General features: G+C 43.7%; 1 protein-coding gene across 1 annotated transcript in view; it reads right to left on the bottom strand.

The window, feature by feature from the left end:
- LOC127193370 (protein HIRA) overlaps positions 1-24734 on the bottom strand; it is a 79445-nt gene that overhangs the window by 48601 nt on the left and 6110 nt on the right. Inside the window, exons 2-7 of the mRNA XM_051150696.1 lie at positions 13855-13917; positions 11904-12014; positions 10652-10742; positions 9002-9096; positions 2217-2312; positions 942-1102 (exon numbers count right to left, since the gene is read on the bottom strand). Of these exons, the coding sequence (XP_051006653.1) occupies positions 942-1102; positions 2217-2312; positions 9002-9096; positions 10652-10742; positions 11904-12014; positions 13855-13917 (617 nt within the window). The remainder of the gene's footprint in view (positions 1-941; positions 1103-2216; positions 2313-9001; positions 9097-10651; positions 10743-11903; positions 12015-13854; positions 13918-24734) is intronic.

The raw sequence follows: 24734 nt of genomic DNA, 5'->3' as shown, positions 1-24734 counted from the left end.
AAGTGGTGTCTCAAAAAAACTAGGAATATAACACTATATGATCCAGTGTTACCACTCCTGGGCATGTACCCAACTCTATACCCTACCACAGAGATGCCTACACATCCATGGTTATTACAGCTGCATTACTTACTACCCAGATGTCCATGAACAAATGAATGGATAATGCACTTTATTCAGCTGTACAGAAAAAAAAAATCAAACTATGAAATTTGATAGATTTGAAAATTATTATATTAAGCAAGGTACTCTAGACTCAGAAAGAGTGTGTTGCGCATGTGTGTGTGTATGTGTGTGTGTGTGCATGTGTGTGTGCGTGTGTGTGTGTGTTTGTGTGTGTGTGTGTGTGTGTGTGTGTGTGTGTGTGTGTGTGTGTGTACACGTGCGCACGCGTGCAGTGAAACTGAAAAAAGGGGACCGCAGAGGGAAAAAGAACAACTAAGGAAATGGAACATAAGACATGGAAGTAGGAAGGATACAGGAGGAAGATCAACAAAAATACATTATGTTTGAAAATACTATAATGAGCCAGGAAATGGTGGCACATACCTTTGATCCCATCACTCAGGAGGCAGAGGCAGGCCAAATCTCTGAGTTCAAGGCCAGCCTGGTCTACAGAGTGAGTTCTAAGACAGCTAAGGCAACACAAAGAAACCCTGTCTCAAAAAAAAACAAAAACAAAAAAGAAAAAACTATAATGAAACCTAAAAAAACTATATACTAATTAAGAATATTGAAAATGTAATAATGCATTTTTCATTTCAAAGCTGGCTATTAAACACGTTCTTAGAAAGGAAAGATTTTAATCACCTAACTCATAAAACTACAGCTCAGATCCCTAGACTGCATGCCCCCACATGGCCTGAACCATGGCCAGCTCCCCCTCTGTTTAAGAAGTTATAGCAGAGGCAGAGGCTAGGCTCTAGACTGTTTCTGGTTACCTCATCAAAAGGCTTGGTGATGCTAGTCTCTAGCTGCCAGTCCAGCGTCCTCCATACCTTCAAGCTTCGGTCATCAGCTTGAGAGGCAATGTATTTACCAACAGGGTCCCAAGTCAACCCTTTCACTAAGCCAGAATGACCTCTCAGAGTAGCAAGAATTTCTGTTTAGAAAAAAAAAATTAAATATGAACAGGTGTTATCTATAAGAAATACAACACTATATAGAAACAGAAGTTGTGACGGCCTATAGAATAGACCTTAAGGGTCCTGAGTAGTTTACCTTGACCAACGTCAACCCTAAATAAATGCAAGCAGAAGAGCCCCATATTTCACCTCCACCAAGGCAACAGCAAACTGAAGAAATGGCTGCATCATACAGGCCAGCATGAGCTAACACATGTGGGAGTCACACATGCCCCAAGAGGAACAGCAGCAAGGGTACAGTCTGGCACCACAGCTGCCAATTCTGACTACCAAATCTTATCTGCAGCAGGCACAGACATTTGCAACCAGGAAGGTTCCTCAAGGAACTCTCCTGGACAGGCCCCAGAGGCAGCAAGCCTATCATCTCAAGAAGAACAGCATTTGGGGAACTTTTAAGTGAGTTATCTAGAAGCCAATGATGAAGGCACCTCAGATCTGTACCCAAAGCTGTACCAGTCCCTAAAACTGCCCCTCCTAAGGCCAAAACAAGGGGCCCCACCCATACTGTAGTAGCTTTCATAAGGAATTAAAATCACTTAAATCTACTCAATGGATGTTGTGGTTTTAGCCCATGAGAAAAATGGGCTCCAGAAGCGCATGGGGTGTGCAGCCCTGGCTGGCCTCACGCTCTCAGAGACCTACCTGTCTCTGCCTCCTGAATGCTGGGATTAAAGGATGTGCCATCACACCCAGCTGTGGCAGTCATTTTACAATAGCACTATATCAAACTGCACAATCTCATAATTTTAGATACAAAGAAGAAGAAAAGCTACTCTCCTGCAAAACTAAGTTTGCGGTAGCCCATATCTGCTGGGTGCTTTCAGATGGCAACTGAGCCGAGGCCAGATCCCAAAGCAGCCTCCCAATGCCACCTCCATGAACTGTGATGTTTTCAAGCTAGTGCTCAGCTAATTTTCCTTAACCATAAACTTAGATAAATATAGTTGATAAGGAAGAAACAGTAAAACCGGGTTGCCAACAAGACACTCAAATCCTTGACCACTTAAGAAGACAGATAGCCCATTCTCCACCCCTCCCTGCTCCACACATAGAATGGCAACAGCCCCAGACCTGGAAATTTGACGGCATTCCAAATGACGACAGTGTTATCCACGCTGCATGAGGCCAGCCAGGCGTCATGGGGAGACCACGCTACATCCATCACATCTGAAAGAAGACAGGATGCAAAGGTAAGACCTCTTGCCTGGCGTGCACTTGGGTGATGATGGGCACTTAGCAACAGCCTTTTCTTTAAGCCAGGTCAACTGACCCTGGGTTTTCACACATGAGGACACTTAGCCTGAGACCCTTAAACAACTACTTTTATTTTATCAAGCTGAAAAAATTCCTATTTAGCATTTTTCAGTAGGCAGTAAATTCATTTTTTAAAGATTTATTACATATGAAGTGTTCTGCCTGCATTTATGCCTGCACGCCAGAAGAGAGCACCAGATCTCATTATAGATGGTTATAGATGCTGCTAGGAATTGAACTCAGGACTTCTGAAAGAGCAGCTAGTGCTCTTAACAGCTGAGCCAATCCTCTAACCACCAGGTAGTGAATTTCAAGCACTAAATTGACTAATGTAACCCACATTATTTACAAAGCAACCGAGGACACAGCCTGTAAGAAAACGTCTAGATCTTGTGGCCTCAAGCCCACATATTAGAACCATAAATTGACATTCCTGCTTCTGTGGCCTCAAAGCTGCTCTTTGGCTTGCTAACTTGTTCTACAGTTCTAACTGGGCCTTCTCCAGAACCTTCTCAGCATTAAATGAGACAGTGGAAAGCATGCAGCAGAAGACACAACCAAATCAAGAGCATATGACTATCTGAAAGTCGGGGGGGCCTGTTCCCAATACTGAACTACCAGGAATAAATATCCTTTCCCTACTGAGACCACAAAACCAAGTAACATTTATTTCTTACCTCCTTATCTCTCGTTCCCTTCTGATTTTTTGAGATAAGGTCTCACATAGGTCAAGCTGGCCTAGGTATGTAGGCAAAGAAGCATGACCTTGAATTCCTCATCATTCTTCCTCGACCTCCCAAGTGCTAGGATTATGTGTATGAGCTGCCATGACCATGAGCTTACTAACACTCACTTGTTTGTGACTCAGTTCTCTTGTCTGTAAAATAATGATTTTTTAAATGTCTAGTGTCCTAAGAATGCTGTGAGGAGAACAGTGAAGGACTCCAAGGCACTGACAACAGTCAGCTGTGTTGGTGACAATGGTTCTAATCTTTCCTGGGGTAAGGAATATGGTTTCAGTTATTTATCTAACACCAATGCCTGGTACAATTAATTGTCACCTTTACATGCAGAAACTTTTTTAAGATAGGAGAAAAATATTCAAAGTTTCTATCACAACTTTTTCTAGCTTTTTAAATCTTCAGTGACCGCCTGATGCATCTTCCCTCAGTGCACTGTGTTTGCTGGCCTGCAATTCATGTATACCAGCATGCTTCATCCATACTCTGCCTAGGACATCTTCCCAGCTCCCTTTGTTTTACTCTATATCCTACATAGAAACCATTCATTACCATAAACAGACCTAAATTAATACTCAACACTGACTCCCAGGGTTCTATTTTGTGGAGACAGGGTCTTGCTCTGTAACTCATGCTGCTAGGCTGGCAGGTGCTTGTCACTGCCCATGCTTTGTAAAGCCCTCTGGGAGCTGAGCACAGTGGGTACAACAAGGCTCGACTAGGCATCAAGACCCTGTCTCAAAATAAGGAAAAAGACTTTTGTGCCTCTTCATGTCGACATGCATCCACTTCACAACTCTCTTAATAGCAATGAGGACTGCGACCATTTTTCCTTCTAGTTTATTAGGCACCATTTGTAATATAAGCCTTTAATTAGATCACTAGCAAAAGGAAATCTATTACCTAAAGTAGCCTTTTTAAATTAATGTGCTCATGTTGTATGACTGCTGTGAAACCATTCAGAGCAGTGGATACTAACATAACTGAATTCAGCGTCTACTTGATGAGGAAAATAAAGAGTAGGCACATAAGCTCTAAAATCTGTAATGCCAAGTCTACAGCAGAAAGATGTAGGGAGGAGTCGGGCATGGTAGTGTACTCCCTCAATCCCGATGCTCAGGAGGCAGAAACAGGCGGATCCCTGAGTTCAAGGATAGCCTAGTCTATATAGTGATGTGGTCAAATAGAACCCAGGAAATAGACATGATCGTCTTAACAACATCTAGACTAGTGTCACATATACTATCCATCAGCACACTCTCCTCAGCTCCCGCACTGCCGGAGCTTACTAAAGTAGTCTGTTACTACCCATTATAATGTCTTCTATTCCTACTAACCTTGAAAATGTGCTACTGGCTAGAGATCTGATAAATATTCACTTCTGTTTTCTCCTGGTTTAACTATCTAGTGTTTATCTCCTATTTACTTGGGTGCATGCTGTATTATTGAGGCCTTAAATTAACTTCATAAACTGCTTAACGGTTACTATGGGATATGTGAGGAGAATCCATTCCCTTTCTGAAAAGTGGATGAGTCCATGTAGTATACAAAGTTCTTTCAATACAGTGTAGCCTTCTTGTGTGCTGCTTTATCCAAACCTTACAATGTGTCAGCGACTGATACTGTGAATGTTCTCAACCGTAACAGTATTTATCTACTGGCCAGTCTCACATCTGTGTCTAGCGTCTCAGAGGATCCACACCTTTAATGATATTCTCTGAATTCCATTCTTGGAGCTTGTCTTTTAACTATATACACCACTCCTTTCCCTCCTGTTAAGATCAGCATCCTTGAGTTCCCATGCCCACCCTTTATGATGTAATTTCTGGTCATCACTCCATCATTCTAGCAATTCCAAGAGGAAGAGTCTTCCAAAACACAGGGCTCTAGATTGCTTAAACTCCTCGGTCCCCTTAGTTTCTACCACAACTACACCCACAGCCATACTGAAAAATCTTCCAAGACAGCTTACTGAAATATGAAATACCCTTGATCTCAATTCCAACTTTCCAACTCCAGTCAGCAACAGCATCTCATTCTCAGCTCTAACAGCAGTCCAGGATGCCTCCCAATGAGAATGCATTCCTTCTAGCAGCTTCCCCTGCCCTCTCCTGTCTTCACAGGTACCATACAAGTCAGCCTGGTTCAATCCAGCTCTGTCCTCTGTCCTTCTTGAGTACCTCCAACAAGCTTGAACCTCGTGTCACCAACAAAACCTACAACTACCAAGACCAACAGTGGCTTCCATGTTCTTAAGTCCAAATCTAGCCTCACTTTATCTCAGTAAACAGTCTGCTCAATTGTTCTACACACACACACACACACACACACACACACACACACACACCTTTTTTTTCTTAGTAGTCAACGCATCTTTATTTGCAGATTACATTATTCTATATATGAGATTTTAAATCCTTCACCAGTGAACTCTTAGATCTGACTACTTTCAGCAAAGTAGAAAAGTACAAAACTAAACATCCCACATCAGTAGTCTTCCTATATAGCAATAACAAACATGGCTAGAAATAAATCAGAAAAACGATCTCATTCACAACTGCCACAAACATACACACAAACAACAAAACCCTGAGGACAAACCTAAGGATGGAAGGACCTATACAATAAAAACTTTAAAATATTTAAGGAAAAAAACTGAAGAAGACACTAGAGGACAGATAGACTTCTCATGTTTGTGGAATAGAAGAATATTATGAGAATAGCCACATTACAAAGAGCAGTATGCAGATTTAATACTATCTGCATCAAAATACCAATATCATTTTTCTTTTCTTTCTTTTTTTTTTTTTTTGGTCTTGATTTTTGTTGGTTGGTTGGTTGGTTGGTTTGTTTGTTTGTTTGTTTGTTTGTTTGTTTTTCAAGCTAGAGCTTCTTTGTGTAGCACTGACTGTCCTGGAACTCGCTCTGTAGATGAGGCTGGCCTGGAACTCAGGGGTCTGGCTACCTCTGCCTCCCAAGTGCTGGGACTAAAGGAGTGCCCACCATGCCCAGATGTCAATGTCATTCTTTACAGAAACAGAGTGACTATAAAATTAATATAAAAGTACAAAAGTCCTAAGATCACCAAATTAATCACTGCTTTTTAAAAATAAATTGGATACGCTCTCTACAAAAAGACATTCTGATTACCCAAATTATTATATTACTCATGACTCTCATTATCCTGAAGGGTCATCTGAAATGTCCAAACTGATTCCTTCTGAATTTACATTTTTATGTTGCAACTGGAAAGACATTTTATATACGTTACCTCATATAATTTAGATAAATACATACACATATGAATTTAGGGTATTACCACTGTAACTCAGAAGTGATTGTAAAACTGCCAGAGAAGCTCTTACATCCACCACACAGCAGCCCTGCAGTGGAACCTGGGTTAGTAGAGCACACTTTGTAACTCAGGGTTATTGTTGTTTAATTTATTTTTATTTTTATTGGTGTTTTGTCTGTATGTCTGTGTGAGGGTGCTGGCTTTTGAAATTACAGACAGTGGTGGGCTGCTAGGAACTGAAGCCAGGTCCTCTGAAAAAATAACCAGTGCTCTTAACCACTGAGCCATCTCTCGAGCCCCAACACAAGGGTTTTAAAATATTGAATGACCTACTGTAGGTATGTATATGTGGCTAAGTTTATCTGTGTACACCACATGCATAAAGGAGCCTGCAGAGGTCAGAAGAGAGCATCAGATCCCTTGGATCTGGAGTTGAACAGCTGTGAGCCACTATGTAGGTGCTGGGAACTGAACCAGGGCCCCTGGAAGAGCAGTCAACACTTTTAATCACTGAGTTATCTCTCTAGCCCTGTAATACAGGGGGTTTTTTAGTTGCTTAGTTTTTTTTAAGCTTTATTCTAGAAGTGGTGCCATGCTTAATGACGAAGGAAAATGCCTAATGAATGACTATTATAATGATTCAAAATGAATATAATATTTTAAGACAGTCATGAGGTAGGGAATGGTTAGAGAAAAAAAAAAAAAAGGAAGATCAACCAGCATTTAGCTAGTGTTTGCATGCACATTGGGGGATCTCAATGTTTGCCCTCCTTTGCTGAGAAAGGCCCACAGACACACAGGAATGAACATACAAACATCTCATCCCTTGTTAGTTTCAACATTTCAAACCTTCATTCCATCTCTTACTTGTGTTCCTACTTCCAAATTCTCACCAGCTTGTCCACAACCAAACTTAGAAACCTTTCTCCTTGCAAATAGACATCTCAGAATTCTGAGAATGACATCCTTTCCATTGCTCAGGATGGACACAGTGTAAAATGATCTTCTCTGAATTCTTCTGCAGATTTCAGAACTTGTATTGGAACTCCTAAGAAGACTTCCAAGTTAGGGCCCAGGACTAGGCTAACATGCCTCTCACCTGGATCAGCTTCCTCTTACTGGTCTCTCCAGTGCCGCCTTTTGAGCCTGACCATGGGAGAATGCCACAGGCTTCAAAATCTCACTGAAAAACCTCATGACGTTGCTGTTCACTCACAAAAGCGCTCACATGGCCTCAAAGCCCCAGCCCCAAAAGTCCAAGGTGCTCTCTCCACCCACTGGATGCTCCCTGAAAACATCAAGCACAGGTCCATACTCCATGACCTCTGCTCCAGCTCACCTCTCTCTCTAGAGCTCACCAAGCTCAGTAAGGCTTCACGGGAAGATGTTCACAATAGCATCTCCCCTCTCCTCGCTGCTCCTTAGCACTTGCCAACAACTCCCATGGTTCTTTCCCTGGTGCTCATTACCACTCTCCTCCATTTTCTGCAAACTGGTTTCCCATTCTTTGCTTGCCTTTCCAAAGACTCAGGCCCTTGCAGCGTTAATTTGAACTGCTCCCCAGAGCGCTTAGAGAGACCGCTCTCATGTTTCAATGCACTTAACAACTCAGGCTCTTCCATGGTGAGTATCTCATGAATGGAGTGCACTAATCTCCTAGGACCCGGCCATGCATGCCTGGCCAGCCTCACTTGCGCTGCTCCCTGTTGTGCCTGTGGAGGTCAGCTATGGTTTTAAACAATAAATAAAATAAGGGGCTCCACCTCAACACTCTCACCCAATCCAGCCTTGTCCTTTCTGCTGCCCACAGTCCCTACTGGGCTGGAGCACAGCCTTCTCCAAACAAGTCTGATTTGTATACATGAGGATTATGGTGTTGGTACCTAAAGGGCACAGGCTCTATACAGACCCATCTTCCTCTTCTTCAGCTTCAATCTGTAAAATGCCACTCTTTCCAAAGCAAATCTATTTAAACCGTTTTATAAATATATCAAAGTCAAGTTAAGAAAGTTTCCAATAGGCCCAGTGAGATGGCTCAGTGTGCAAGAGTGTTTGCTACCAAGCCTGACAACCTAACTTTGATCCCTAGAGCCCACATAATAGAGCAGGGGAAACAACTCAGACAAGGTCCTCTCACCTGTACATGTTCATGATGGTATACATGCTCACAAAGACAGATAAGCTAATGTGTGTGTGTGCGTGTGCGACGCGCACGTGTAAAGAAAGAAGCACCTACAGGCTTGTTTCTCAAGAATTAATGAAATGTGTTTATGGACTTAGTGAGCCAGTGAAGGCACTCTGCAGAATAAACAACAGAAACCTGGGCTTCCATGTTAAGCGCATACATTTACCTGCTTTCAGAGTGTGTGGTGGTAACTGAATGCAGGTGAAGGCAGGTGGTGGAGCCAGTGACTGCATAAGCCTTTAAGGGACAAGTGGTGATAGGGAAATCCCAAAATCCCAGATAGTACTTGAAGGATCAAATAGTAACAGAGAGACACAGAGGTACTAACGATTTTCTAAGGCAACTATCAGGAACCGCTTACCCAAACAAGCAGCCCACTTACCACCTGAGTGACTCCGGAGGATGGAGACACACCGCCATTGCTCGACATTGGCAAGCTTACCACTGGAGCCAAACACAGTGCTGGGCCCAATGTACCTGTGTGGAAGAGGCATGAGATACGTACTCATGGAGTGTTCCAGGTACTGTTCAGAGATGCTCCCTGTAGCACAGCTTATCATAGCAAACAGAAAAGGCAAAACCAGATAGTAGCTAAAAGAACCAGGTTGCTAAACAAAAGGTGTGGCAGAGGTGGTAAGTTATGATCAGTCCATGCGCTTGTGAAATGCTACTCAGCCATTGCAAATCTTCAACAGGAAAATTTTCAAGACAGACTAAGTAAAAGAAGCAGACCAAAGGACATCATCTACAATATGATACCATTTATATAAAGTAAAAAATACACATAGCATAGATACTCTACACATGGAATAGAGCAAAGGAATATATATACATCAGAAAAAAAAAACTTAACCATAGCTTTCTTTAGGTGGTAAGATTATGAGAGATTTTTATCATTTCCAAACTGCATACTAAAAATGTTATTTGTGTTGGCTATTTAAGATATCATAAATAAATAAATAGGCAAGCCTGGGCATGGTGATGCATAGTGCTAATCTCAGCACTCAGAAGGTAGAGACAGCAGTATCAGACATTCAAGGTCAACCAAGGGTCTGGGCTATATAAGACCTCTGGGAGGTTATTTTTTGTTTTTGTTTTTGGTTTTTTTTTTTTTTTTTGGCTTTTGTTTCTAATTTTTTTAAAAAAGGTGACTGTCAACTGCATTTTTATTTGAAGGCAAGGTCTCACTCGGTTCATTACCAGAATAATCTCAAACTCCTGGGTTCAAGCCAATCCCTCCTGAGTAGCTGTGTCCACAGGATGGAGCCACTATACCTGACTCAAAAAAGAACAATAATTTTAAGTCCCTTTATAATGGATTAAATGGCCCTGCCTTACAAAGTAAGGAAGAAAACCACAAGAGCCACAGATGCTGACTCCTTCCAGGTGAAGTAACATGGAGGAGGGCACCTGTGTCCAAGGCCTCTGGGAATGCCCTTTGCTCTTGGAAAGCTCTGCACTCCCAGAGAGCTCAGCAGGCAGCCAAGTAGGCATGGCTCTCAAAGCCATGGCCATAGCTACTCTGGCCAAACAATGATGCCAGGTGGCCCAGAGTCACATGGAGAGCTTATTATGGGACACAGTACCAGGACCCATTATGCTCAGGGGTAAAGAAAAAAATTTCCTCAGATGAGCCTTAGTTCATTTTGGGTACAGAGCAGGAAGTACTGCAAGGCTACCACAAATAAGGCAAAGAAGGTAAGCTCTGGCTCCCCGGGGCCTGACTCCATCAGACTGTAGCCATTTTGTAGGTGAAGGTTCCACATGCAATTTTATTTGAATAACAAACAGAGGCACAATGTCAATGCTGTGAGGAGCAGCCCTCTCTTCTCAGCTAAGGACAGCTGACCTGGTCAGCGCGCAGGATGGCAGCCTCCAAGCCACTGTCAGGCTTCATCCGCTTCTGACCTATGGCAACTTCCTGCTACTTATGAAGTTGGGACTTCTACGCCAGGGTGGGAAAGGTGACTTTGATAAAGACCAGCAAAGAAGCTTCTAAAAATTAAACGTGAAAAAGGAAAATGATGCTTACGTAGCCCGCTTCCACACCATAATCAGTTTGTCATCTCCCCCAGAAGCTAAATACATCCCACTGTTTGACCACCGCACACAGTTCACACATGCTGGGAAGAAAAAAAAATAAGGTGATGAACATCCAATAGGCATGCCCGTTTGCATTATGCAGAGTCTGGCAAGAAGTAAAAGGTTTATAAAACTACCTAATCTAGTTAAAGCACTTACTGTGTAAGAGACCCAGAGAAACAACTCAGCTAGACACTAATCTTATGCCATAACAAATGACCAGAACTCTAGAGGGGAAATATGCATCATCTGAGAATTGTGCTGAAATAAGCAGGAGGCTTATTTCTATAAACAGTGATAAACTTCATTATTTCCAAATAATGAGTTGGAATCTATTGATGAGGCAAATTTCAATAGGAATTATTCTCAAAATGAAATATGTACTAAGAAGGCCAAGATGCCTTTTCCAGAACTTTACAAGAAGCTGCTGGGTAGAACATACAGCTCTGAATAACCTCAATTGTTCAAAGTCAGCACTTTTAAATTTAGATTTCTGAAACTCATCAGCACAGGAGACTGACTGATTCTGCGTGCAGTTAAGCTAAGTCCAGCAGAACTCCTCTCAGGCTTCTGCTAGGTCCGAGCCTCCAGGAGTACCCACAGCCCAATCTTGGGAGATATGAAATACGATAGATCCTAATAACATTGACACCAACGCACGGCCCATGAGCAACTTACGCTCTAGACTTAGTGAGTCCAAGAGGCTTGTTGGGAGGGGAAGAGCACACAAAGCAGAGGAAAGGACTAACACCAGACACTAGTAACTGCCAATAGGCACTTAGGCTTTACATACAACAGGGAAGGAAAACATGAAATCGTTCCACAGTCTAAAGGGTCCTGGCAGAGAAACTCTTACTGACATAGCACCAATCCAAGACATCTGGTGTCTCTCATGTACCCTTCCCCAGAACCCTACTGTGTCCAGGTCACTGGCCCCAAAGCCCCATGGAATCAGGCAGTAACGACTCATGAGCAGGAAATCACCAGAGGTACCTGCAGACTGTCCAAAGACGGTTCTGTGGGCGGGCCGAGTCTTCTGCCGAATAACTCACCCAGGTGTGCAGCCAACATCTGTGCCTTCAGACAGCAGGCCGAGGGGAGTTAACGCAGCACGGGGCCTTATCTCTCTAATTACAAACACATGTGCTAACCTTGGGCACTCTGCCAACACGCAAAGCCTGCAAAGGGCCACTCTGTAATACCTAAGTGATTGTCCATCTGGCAAAGCATCTTGGGAATATTTTCATCCTTCTCGTCATCCTCCTGGAGGACTGGAGACATATTCCAGATCACAACCTTCCCAGAATCCTGTCCTGGAATGAAGGAGCAAGAAAAGCTCAATATGCAGAAAGTGGAAATTTGAAATTGATAACATTAACTATATAGAAAATGCTCATTTAGTTTCTATAATTCATACTTGACTAGATCTAAGCACTTTTCTTGAATTATTAATGTAAATGACACAAAAGGTGAAGGGGGGGAAAAACAAGGACCTACAGGGACCCAAAAGAGAGTGAATTTAATAGTAGCTGAGGCCAGCCTGTCTTTATAAAAAGAGTACTGGCTGAACTACAAATTAGGAGGGGACAGAGCCCCGTCTGGCCTCTGAGGTCCTCATTCCCATCAAGAACACACAGACTCCTCATCTACAAAACAAAGAGGAAGGAAAGTCACTACCAGGTCCCTTCAGGTCTGTGCTTGTGCACTGAGGAAAAGGAGAAAAGCGCAGTCCCTACCAGGGTTTCCCTCCCCTTCAAGGTGCTGCCTGGATCCGGTGGCTGTTTCCAGAATTGACTGGACGCTTTGAGACCCAAATTTGAAATGTGCCCTGAACACAGGAAAAAGGGCTCATTACCTTCTTATCTGCCCTTTGCAGTCACCTATAGATGGGAGATCAACCAAAAGAGGGAATTTAGGAGGGTCATAAGTTGATGCCAGCTGTGCTGAAAGTCTATCTTTACATTTTACTAATTATTTGTGTTTGATTGATTGTTTACAAGTCATGAGAAAATAATGAATGTCTGGAATGGATGTTCTGAAGTAATGGCAAAATGCTTGAAACTACTTCTTGGCCATTATGTAAAAATATTTCCTAAATATCCCTCCTATACCTGAAAGGGGACAGTCTCAACCACAACAGCCTTGCACCTACCTCTGTGCAAATGGCCTACTGTCAGCCCAGCCTGGAGCACCTGGAAGGTGGAGGTGGGGCATCCTGAGCGAATGCTACTTCTCACCACTATAAATAAAAGCTTGGTTTCCTGGCATTAAAAACGGTGTTTGTTGTCTTTCCAAACAGAGCTATGCTATCTCAACATTACAACAGATGCCAAATGAAGCATATTGATAATACTATGGATGATATTTTCAAATGCTCTGACAGTCTTACTTTCTTACTAACACAGTCAAATTCCTCTGTCTAGACAATGGGCACAGGCTAGCCATCTATTCCCCTGTCTAGACAATGGGCACAGGCTAGCCATCTATTCCTCTGTCTAGACAATGGGCACAGGCTAGCCATCTATTCCCCTGTCTAGACAATGGGCACAGGCTAGCCATCTATTCCCCTGTCTAGACAATGGGCACAGGCTAGCCATCTATTCCCCTGTCTAGACAATGGGCACAGGCTAACCATCTATTCCCCTGTCTAGACAATGGGCACAGGCTAGCCATCTATTCCTCTTTTCAGTTGAAATTACTGACAGAATCCTTGCTGCTCTGTAGCTGGTCTTTTGTCTAAGGAGGCTTCCTACAAATTTATATCTAATAACCTGAGTGTAGGGACACAATTTCATTCTAGCTTTAACTTAATAAAAAGCAGTAAGTAATTAGAATGATAAGCCAGTTTCAAAATATTTATAAGATCATCCTACAGACCCCCAAAAAATGTTCATCTTGAAGTAGGATTTCACTTTGCAGTCTAGGCTAGCCTAGAATTTATATCTTCCTATCTTCCACACGCTGAGAGCACAGGCCTGTGCCACCATATCCAGCTCCAAAAGAAGTTTGTGATTTAAGCTGCTCAAACTGTGCACTTTAAACTGAGTCCAGCAATGTTACCAGCCAACAGACTGTCTCAGTACAGCTAACCATGGACCACCAGGAGAAGCCGAGTATGGCAACAGGGAAGTGATGTTCACTCTACAAACATACCTTGTCCTCCAGTTGCAAACTTGGTCCCATCAGGGTGAATATCAACTGAAAATATCGGCTTGCCTGGAAATAAAGAAAAAACATATCTAGATGGGCTTTTACTCACTGGAGAATAACAATAAAATATTGATACACTGGGCAGTGGTGGCACACACCTGCAATCCCAGGACTCATGAGGCAGAGGCAGGCAGATCTCTGAGTTCGAGGCCAGCCTGGTCTACAAAGCAAGTCCAGGACAGCCAGGGCTACACAGAGAAACCCTGTCTCAATAAACCAAAAAGAAAACAGAAAAAATAAAATAAAATATTGGTTATTCAAATAACATCTCTCATTTTTACACCTAGGGCAAACCATCAGGCTATAGGTAAAATTACCTGTAAGAGTGGGGTAAACAAACAGGTTCAGTTAGTCAAAACTGCTAGAGACTCTCCAAGCAACATTAGACAGCTGAAAGCCCAACAGACACTAAGCACGCCATCACTGAGAATAAGAGACTACCACATCTCTGGGTATTTCCTGGGGACCTGAGTATATAAAGGCTATAAACTATCTGCAATAAAGCTCAAGTCATAGGTTCCTATGAAAGGGTCCACATCTATGCCTGATGACATATTCCAATCACGTGGGTCTGTACTTGGCCAACAACTTGGAAAGAAGGTTATAAGCAGGTCCAATGGGTCATTACAGCCTAGGGCCCTTCCTTCCATTGTTAAGCTTTTGGTTCCTCCAAGTGGTCCTGTAAGTCTATACTCACAGGATGTGTAGCAATTCCTTCCAAGATAAAGCACTCCATCTTGGAGAGAAGCTCGTAAGACTCAGAATGTTCTAAAGGGAGGTAAAACATTCCATACTTCAGGGAAGTTACTTAAAACTAAAAAGTAAACAACAAAAACCTCAGGAAATTTCTGAAACTGACAGATACACTGGTCCCCCTTCCTCCCAAAAACTGCATAGGCAATAAGGCCTACTGAGAGACTTTCAGACCAGCTGAGCTGCCTAGAAGAGGCTCAAACCAACTAAGCATGCTGAGAGAGACACTCTGCGACCTACCAAGCTGCCCGTACCGCATGCCATGCAGTACACTCTAGGTTCCAGCTTTCAAGAGCTGTCACTCAAGCCAGGGTGGGCTTCCAGAAATACAGCTGTCTTTGAGTCTTCCATACTCCTGTAAGTAACCTGAAAAACCCACTGGCTCACCACTGGTTCCCTACATGGAATGAGTAGACATTTGTTCACATTTCTGCAGGAGTAGTATCATACAATGGCACCTTCTCAGCACCCCCTGTCTAGTCCTCTGTTAAAGTGTACACTCTATTAAACTGGATGATCAGAGTTCCTGAGGGTCAAGGGTTAAAGCAGGGTCTAAGAAACCACAAAGGCAGCCAGGAGGTGGTGGTTCACACTTTTAATCCTAGCACTCATGACGCTAAGGCAGGTGGATCCTGTGGAGTTCGAGGCCAGCCTGGTCTACAGAGTCCAGGACAGCCAAAGCTACACAGAGAAATTCTGTCTCAAAAAACCAAAAAGAAGAAAAGAAACCACAAAGGGCCCCTCTGTACACAGGCCTGGCTTAGGAAATTGGTTTTCAGGGCAGACCAAATCAGCCAAAGAAACCAAAACTAAGCAGTCTGTGGAAGGTAATCCAAGGGCTTGTGCCTAGTGGGTAATGTCCATCTCCCTGTTCTGCTTCCAAGGCCAAGGGCACCAAAGCTGAAGGTGTCATATTAGAAGCTACTGAGTTCACACTACATCCTCAGCCTATGAGTGACTAAAAGTGTGACAGTCAACTGAGCATCAGCAGCTACTGTCATAGGCAAGGGATGCAGTCATTAGCTCTAGACTCTCACAAGTAATAAGGTGGGAGCTCATGATGTCTACCTGAGAGAGAGCTGTAAACCCTGCCAGGGATCCCATCCCAGTATGGAAAATCCAAAGTGGGTACCCAAAGGCAGTAACCTATATGGGTCCTTAGTGATGCCCCTTGGCATCATCTTCCTGAGACTTAGCTGTATGATCTAATCAAGCATGAACTCCCACAACACAGGGAAATATATTTTTATTCTTACTGATCACTAAGTGGTAGTGAGAGAAACAGCTGTGCAAGACCACTACAGAACTGGTATGTCAAATACAAATAGGGACCTTTGGAAAGTTTTGACATTGCACTACATATTCTAGGGGCTGCTGAATTCCAAATTAACAAGCTAACACATTAGACGCCATCATCACATGGTAGCCTTTGCCTGGCCCTCAAGTCCCCTCAGTGTGATCTACATGCTACAGAAATTGGTCAAGTCTAGACAAGCAGCTGCTTGGTGCCTCTCTGGAGCATGTGTATGTGTGTGTGTGCGCGCATACACACACTGCTAAAAGCTATCTTGGACATTGGACTTGTAGAAGGCTCAGTCCTCGTTTTCTCTGACACAGGTTATCCTTTTATTCCTGGGCTTCATGAGATAAGCCTCCACACAGCTCAGAGCTATTCTAGATAGCTCTGAAGGAACAGACCTGGCAGTGGTTGCACCTAGAGGTAGGAGGGCTTCAAAGTCTTCCCCCAGATGCCAGACACAGCAGATCTTAATTAGTTTTGTCTTAGTCTTTAAGAACCCATGGGGGCTGGAGAGATGGCTCAGAGGCTAAGAGCACTGATTGTTTTGCTGTTCCTCCAAAGGTCCTGAGTTCAATCCCCAGCAACCACAGGGTGGCTCACACCATCTATAACGTGATCTAATGCCCTCTTCTGTCATGCAGGCACACATGCAGGCAGAGCACTGTATACATAATAAATACATCTTTAAAAGAAAGAAAAGAATCCGCTGACTGGCAAGATGGCTCAGGTAAAAGTGTTTTCCACCAAGCCTGACAACCTAAATTCAATCCCTAAAACTCACATGGTGGGAGAACCAACTCCTGCAAGTTGTCCTCTGTCCTACACACACACACACACACACACACACACTAAAAAATTAAACCAAAAAAAAGAAAGGAAGAAAGAAAGAAAAAGAAAAAGAGGATGCAGAAATTTTACAGTGGCATAATGGAAGGTAGATCTTAAAAGCAAGCTGAGGCAGAGCAGAAGGGCTCCACCTGGTACCTTCTTGTCAGTGCACCACCCAGCACACTGGCATGCCTTTGCTCTTCTTGTCAGTGCACCACCCAGCACACTGGCATGCCTTGCTCTTCTTTGGCATCACACTTACCCAGAGGCTAAAGCACAGGAGAGAAGGAACTCCAAGACAGTAGCTTTCTTGCCCACCCACTCACAGAAAAGGTTTGAGAAACCAGGAAAGCCATTTGGGGCTGTGAGCCTAATCTCAAGTCATGCAGGTACTTTTCCAGGTGTGGCACACAGCAGTAAGCTAAGGCAGTGAGTTCTGCCAGATACCAAGGTACAGTGGCAAATTAGCACCAATATATCCTGCAGCATCCAGGACAGAAGACTTCTCCAAGTACAGTAAGGACAGCAACAGCCACCCCTACTGGGGGCTTCCTGGGGAAGAAGAGCCAGGCCCATGCTGGGCACACCTCATGAATGCTGCCTCTCCAAGGCTAGAATCAAACCTCACTAGCAGAACATGCTATTCTGTATCTGATTTGCCCCACAAACTCAGGGGGAGGGGGTGCTCAGCCTAGGCATTTTCTAATTCTTGTACCATTTCCTGGATAAATACTTCTGACATTTTCATTTTATACTTGGAAGAAACCCAGGCACACAGAAAGGTTCAGAAAGTTGCCCATAGCCACACAGCACGCAGCTCTAAAGCCTGAAGCTGTGAGTGCTGTGATATGACTAGCTAAGCAATTACCGCCTACCGAGGCGCTGAAGGAAGCAAAGAAGGATGGGAAAGTGGGCCAGAGCATGAATGTGTCCTCATGACACAACCTGCTGTGCCAGACATCACTTCAAGCTTTTGGGCTACCTCAGCAGGCCCCAGTAAAATACACAGGGTCTCCCTAGGACCCCTGCTCCAATGTGGCTCCTCCACCGTGAGCTGGGACTGGTCTGTCAGCTGCTTTCACCCACAAGCAGATGAGACACTGTTCCTGCGCTAGGCTGAACCTTAGGAAGGTCTAGCATCTCAGCTTTTGCCATCTTGAGAAATCTAGTTCCCCGTCCACAGAAAGAGGTCTGATGAGTACACTAGAGTGAAAACCAAGGCCCTGAGCAAAGACACGCTTAGGCATTCTACCTGCAGGCTGCTGAAGCCATCCCAGCAGGCTCAGTAAATCTGAGGTAAGGTCAACTTGTTGAGCCTTGTCAACTTGTGGAATCATAAGCAAATGATAAAATGGCTGTTTTAAATCACTAAGCCTATGGATATAGGAGGCGTGTGTCACAAAAGGGAGAACCAAAAACACAAAATTCACCTATCTCTGGCTTCAGACACTTTAAGAAAGACATCAGTCACTTTAACTTAAAAATAAAAAATAAAAAAAGCTCTATGTTGTGACAGCATCAAGGAAGGATGATTTTCTGTCCTTTAAGTCTGTGAAATGTAATATTAAAAGTTGGCCTTCAGCAGGGCCTAGTGGTATGGACCTGTAATCCCCAGCACTCAGGGAGGCAGAGGCAGGCAGATTGCTGTGAGTACAAGGCCAGCCTGGTCTACAAACCCAGTCTAGGACAGCCAAGGCTACACAGAGAAACACTGTCTCAAAAAACCAAAGAAGAAGAAAGGAAAAAGGTTGGCCTTCTTAGGAAGCTTGTCGGAACACTTCCCGTTCTTATTACCCAAGAAGTACATGGATACCAATTATAGCCCGTGTCCTTACACTTACATCTCACCCAGTCCACATTTGTAAACACCTACAATGTGCCCAGTACAAAAACATGTAACGCACGCACACAAAACCTAGCCTTGGGCTTCCTTCAGAAGTAACAAATGAATTAAGCCCCAGCAGAGGGCAAGCTAGGCAGAAGGGTAGAGACACACAGCTTTGGATCAAGAGGTTATAAGCATGGTCAGATAAGGCTCCGTCCAGGAGCTTAGCTCTTACTCCAAAGGAACATTTTAATGTCGGCCCCTCTCTAGACAACTCTCCAGTCCTACCTCCTATCTTCTCCACAACCTTGATCAAGTGTTTGATTGTCCCAAACACTGGTTTCCTAATCTGTAGAAGTTGTGGTGAGGACACGCATACCTCACACACACCTGCTCCTTGTGGACAGGCCAAGATACAGTATCACAGTGCTTCTCAGATGCATCCACTTAGCATTTCTCAGACCAGGATACACTTTAGTCAAAGGTATGACTGGTTTACCTAGCACCACTTTTTCTACCTTAGTGATACTTGATGCACAGCAGTTTAGTGTGGGGTGGGCTTACGCAGCACTGCCAATGAAGTGCTGGCTCTCAGCTCCCTATGGCAGAGGCCTCTCAGCCCCAGGAAAGCAGTCACTACACCTTGTCAATGGGAGTGGCCTTAATGAAGGGTTGGTTCTCTGAGAGGAGCTAAGCAAACCATCTTACCCTGGCTGGCTAAAGGACTTTTCCTTCAGCACAGCAAGATAATGATGAACTTCCAACTGCCTCCAACTTCAGGCCCTTCTTTGAACAAGACAGAGACAAAAGACAAATCAGCGTAAAGCCCGAACTCTAGCAATGTTGGGCAGTATCTTTTCTTCAAGTCAACCCGAACCAGACCATTCCTACATACTCATCACAGGCCATTTCTTCTCCAAGAATTTGCTTCCAGATCACCCCACTTCAGCCCACACAAGACTCTACTGACTAGCCAGGCAGTGATCACACACCTTTAATCCCAGAAGTTGGGAGGTGGATATTTGAGGCCAGCTGGTCAACAGTCACTTGACAAACAGACATATGGCGCAGGGGTGGAGAGTACCTTACCATGTGCAATGCTCTGGGCTCTTCTCCGGTGTCAGCAACAACACATTTGATAAGTCAACTGGCCATATCCCCCCAGACTCCTACTTTATTTCACTGTTCTTGGTGTCTTATGCCAGGCAATCCCTTATTGTTTTGATTGGTTTTGCTTTGTTTTATTTCCATCACAATGTATGAGGTCTCCAACTTTTTCCCCCCAAGACAGGGTTTATATATGTAGCCTTGGCTGTCCTAGAACTCACTTTGTAGACCACCACGCTGGCCTCGAACTCAGAGATCCACTTGCCTCTGCCTCACAAGTGCTAGGATTAAAGGTGTGTGCCACTACCACCACCTGGCTTACCAACTTTATACTTTTAAGGTTATTTTGGTTATTAAGAAATTCTTAGGGCTAGATGGTGGTGGCACATGCCTTTAATACCAGCACTTGGAAGGCAGAGGCAGACAGATCTCTAAGTTGGAGGCCTGGGCTACACAACAACAAAAAGGAAGGAAGGAAGGAAGGAAGGAAGGAAGGAAGGAAGGAAGAAAACCCTTAAAATTCTTTAAGAACTTTTAGACCCTAGGCATGGAGGCAGAAGTAGGTGGATCTCTGTGAGCTCAAGGCCAGCCTACTCTACAAAGCAAGTCTAGGACAGCCAGGGCCGTTACACAGAGAAACTCTGTCTCAAAAAAAAAGAAAAACAAACAAAAACAAAACTTTAGAAAAAGATCTTTCTCTTAGCAGAAAATACTATCAGAATTTTAATAAGAAATTATATTAAAGTTGTTTTGGGTGGTTTTTTGTTTCTTTGGTTCAGTTTTAGTTTTTTTCTTTTGCTTTTTGTGTTTGTTTCTTTGGCAGGGTCTCACTATATATATAGCTCTGGCTGGCCTGAAACTTTATAGATTAGTCTGGCCTTGTGCTCACAGAGCTCTGCCTGCTTCTGTGTCCTGAGTGTTGGAATTACAGGTGTGCACCATCCCTCCTTACTTACCTTCACTTAATTCTTTTTTTTTTTTTTCTTAGATTTATTTTGTATACAATATTCTGCCTGCATGTACACCTGCATGCCAGAAGAGGACACAAGATCTCACTATTGATAGTTGTGAGCCACCATGTTGTTGCTGGGTATTGAACTCAGGACCTTTGGAAGGGCAGCCAGTACTCTGAACCTCTGAGCCATCCCTCCAGATCCCCTTTACTTAGGTCTAAATATATCAGTATTTGTTGAGCTAAGCTACATTGGGCAGTTCCTGGGGCAGAGTACAATGAGTGCAGGCCTTAAACTTACCCAAACTCCAGTTCCTAGCACATCTGCAGCATGTTTTCAATCTGATCTTCTCAGTAAGTCCTAGACTACCAGGCCCAGAGAGCTGGGTGTAATAATGTAGTCCTGTAGTCCCGACAAGGTGACCACTGACTGGGGAAAGAGCTCTGTGTTCTAAAGGTAGGCTCCTTAAAACTCAGGAAGAACCATATTTTTTGAACCATAAGACTCACTTTTCCCCCAAAAGTGAGGGGAAATTAGGGTGCGCCTTATGGTCCGATTGCTCTTTTTACTGTTTTTCTTGTTTTACTGCTCTAAAAACTGGGTGCGTCTTATGGTCAGGTGCGTCTTATATTCTGAAAAATATGGTAAAAAAAAAACATCTAAGTTTCAGCAGCCCCTGAAACTGAACAGATAAGAACTGCTGATTAATCACAGGATACTCTCAGACCATTGAGCTACCTACAAGTCCTGCAGTGCATTATTAGCTCCTGGGGTCCAGCTTTTGAGACTGTCACTCCCATTAGCATGGGCGGTCGGAAATTCAGCAGGCTTTCAGTCATCTATACTCCTTTAAGCAGCAGCAATGCCAGGGGCGGTGGCGCACGCCTGCAGAGGCAGGCAGATCTCTCTGAGTTTGAGGACAGCCTGATCTACAAAGCGAGTCCAGAACTGCCACAGCTACACAGAAAGATCCTTCCAATCAACCCACGTTCAATTATCAGCATCCACATGGTAGCTCACAACAATCTCTAGCTCTACTTTCAAGGAATCTGATACCTTCTGGTTTCTGTGGACAGTAGACACATATGTGATACACAGGCATACATGCAGGCAGAACACCCATACACATAAAAATAAGAATTAAAACATTTCAAACAAAAAATGGACAGAGGCCTGAAGAGATGGTTCAGTGGTTAAAAGCACTTGCTGCTCATTGCGAGGATTTGAACTCAGTTCCCAACACCCCTGTGAGGCAACTCATAACCACCTGTAACTCCACTCCAGGAGGTTGTCATCCACAAACACCTGCATTTGTGCACAGACACATACCTACACGTAATTTAAAAGCAACTTTTAAAAAAATAAATAATAAACAGAGGACTTAAATACACATTTTCCCCATGAAACCATGAGTAGCCAGGAAGCAATGAAAAGATGCTCATTCTCATCAAATCCAAATCAAAATGAGGCATCATATTACTTCAGTCATGATGAAGGCTACTATCCAGCAAGCTATAAAGTGCCAAATATTAGCCAAGAATGTGGAGAAAATGGAAACTTTGTTGGGATTTCAAAATGTAAACCATGGTATCATGGCAATCTGAAAGTCTGAGGGCTAATCAGAAACAGAATAACTATTGTGACCCACCAATTCTACTTCTGAGTACATATCAAAGTAAGCGGAAAGCTGAGCCTTGAGAAAAAGGCAGCCTGAGTTATAAAGCAAGACCCTGTCTCAAAATACAAAGGGAAAGCTGGAGAGATGGTGCAGCAGTAAAGAGCACTAGCTGCTCTCCCAGAGGACCCACATGGAGGCTCATAGCCATCTCTAACTCCATCCTAGGGAATCCAAAGGCCTTGACCCCTCCGTCTGGCTTAGGACAATTCAGCTCCATATATAAACCATCTGTGACTTATCAGGACCATCACCTCAATCAGATATAATCATCTCTTGCCTGGGTCACCACAACAGCTTCGTAAGAGTCACCAGCTCCCACTTCCTCCTGTTGTGGTGTAGCTGTTTCCTCCTCAGGAGGCCACCTGTGGCTCTTGCTCTGCCTCCCTCCCAGCTCATCATCCTTCCACACCACTTCTCAAATTCACACTGGTGTGACTGCCAAGAGCATACAAAACTCTGCAGCAGGCAGCTTCTGCAGGGAAGTATTTGCTTGCTTTTCCCAAAGCGCCTTTTATTTACAATTTTCCTATTTCGGGTTGTTATAGTAACACGTATGTGTAGTTCCAGAAACATGGGAGGCAGGAGAACCTCTTGAATTTACAAAGTTCAAGTCCAGCCTCGGTATAATTCTGAGACCTTGTCTCAAAACAAATAAAAACCCAATAAGCCTAAACAAATAACTGAAATTCTCCTATACCCATCTCTCCCTAGTGTTGCTAATGTCTCTGTCATTCCTCTCCACACTGACCTACCTAACACTGCAGACAGCCCTTGCTCTCTGCCCTTACCTGCAATGCTGTTGTCTTGCCATTTTCACATGACAACGTACTTGCTATCATCCAACTTGCCAGGCTGACACTGGTGGCTTTCCATCCTTCTTCTAGTTGTCACTTGCTAAATGTCTACTCCGGAAGTTCTCCCCCTTACCACCTCTTTCCTGTGAACAGGATACCCAGCCCCAGCTCTCTGGATGGACCTCAGGCTCTCTAGATGGACAGCTTTGTTCTGGGGAGCTGTTTAGCTTCCAGCCCCTGGCACACAGTTAGCACTTGGTATTTTTCAAGTGAGTAAATTTATTATATTCTCTGCAGAATGTCTTTGGACCATGCCATAGCCCCAAAGTCTGCTCCAAGAAAGCTCTATCCTTAGTCCTTGAAGGAGATTTGCTGGCCCTTTTGTCTATCCCTCACTATGGTGCTGTTTTCCAGGACAAACTCCATACAAGCTTGGCCTGTCTTATATTAGCTAATACAGCAGACAAATACTAGTTTTAGGAACAAGTTTTGACCTAAATGAGTTTTCTTTTTGTTGTGGGAGGGGTGTTTGTCAGTTGTTTTCTATCTTTACTATTTACTCTACTTCCTTTCTTAAAATAGAAAACTGGGTGCAGTGGCGCACACCTGTAATCCCAGCACTCAGGAGGCAGAGGCAGGCGGATCGCTGTGAGTTTGAGGCCAGCCTGGTCTACAAAGTGAGTCCAGGACAGGCAAGGCTACACAGAGAAACCCTGTCTAAAAGAAGAAGAAGTAGAAGAGGAGGAGGAGGAGGTGAAGAGGAGAGGGAGGGAGGGAGGGAGGGAAGGAGAGAGGGAGGAGAGGGAGGAAACTACAAGGATATGGCCCAGCTTCAGGATTCCTAAACTGTGGGTCACACACCCATATGTGAGAACCACAGAAAAATTGGCAACAATAAAAGGTTTATGATAGCACAATGGCCAAAGATTCAGGATCAGACTTGTAGAGGTCCTGTGCGTTTCTGGCAGTTCTTGCCTGTCTTGCACTGCACAACTTCACTGCAGTTCTAAACTTACAACATGCACACTCTTCACTGCACGTGCAGCAGCACCGCTGAAACATCTCAGCTCAGACTCAAGATTACTGTGTCATGAACCATGGTGCTTTCTCTGTGTAGACGTTTTCATTTCATAGAAACATACTGCTTTGGACAGTGTTGTATTAGAAATGTTTGACTTTAAAGTTGCTATTTGAGTTTCTAATTTCAGTTTCACAAGAAACAGTTCAAGTAGTTTTGGCTTGGCATTAAAATAGTATTTGCAGCCGGACAGTGGTGGCACACACCTTTAATCCCAGCACTCAGGAGGCAGAGGCAGGTAGATCAATCTGAGTTCGAGGCCAGCCTGGTCTACAGAGTGAGTCCAAGACAGCCAGAGCTATACAGAGAAACTTTGTCGCGAAAAAAAAAAAAAAAAAAAAGGAATTTGAAACAATTCCTGATGTTCCTAAACATACTTCTGCCATTTTGCACTATGTATACAGAAAGCAATTTTCAGCATTGGCGATTATAAAATTAAAATATCAACTCTGAAAATGGCTAAGATTCTTTTATATCACACAGTATCAACTACTCAGCTGATTCAAA

Source organism: Acomys russatus, chromosome 8 (assembly GCF_903995435.1).
Source record: "Acomys russatus chromosome 8, mAcoRus1.1, whole genome shotgun sequence".
Classification (NCBI taxonomy): Eukaryota; Metazoa; Chordata; class Mammalia; order Rodentia; family Muridae; genus Acomys; species Acomys russatus.
This window is presented reverse-complemented; position numbering and strand designations above follow the sequence as displayed.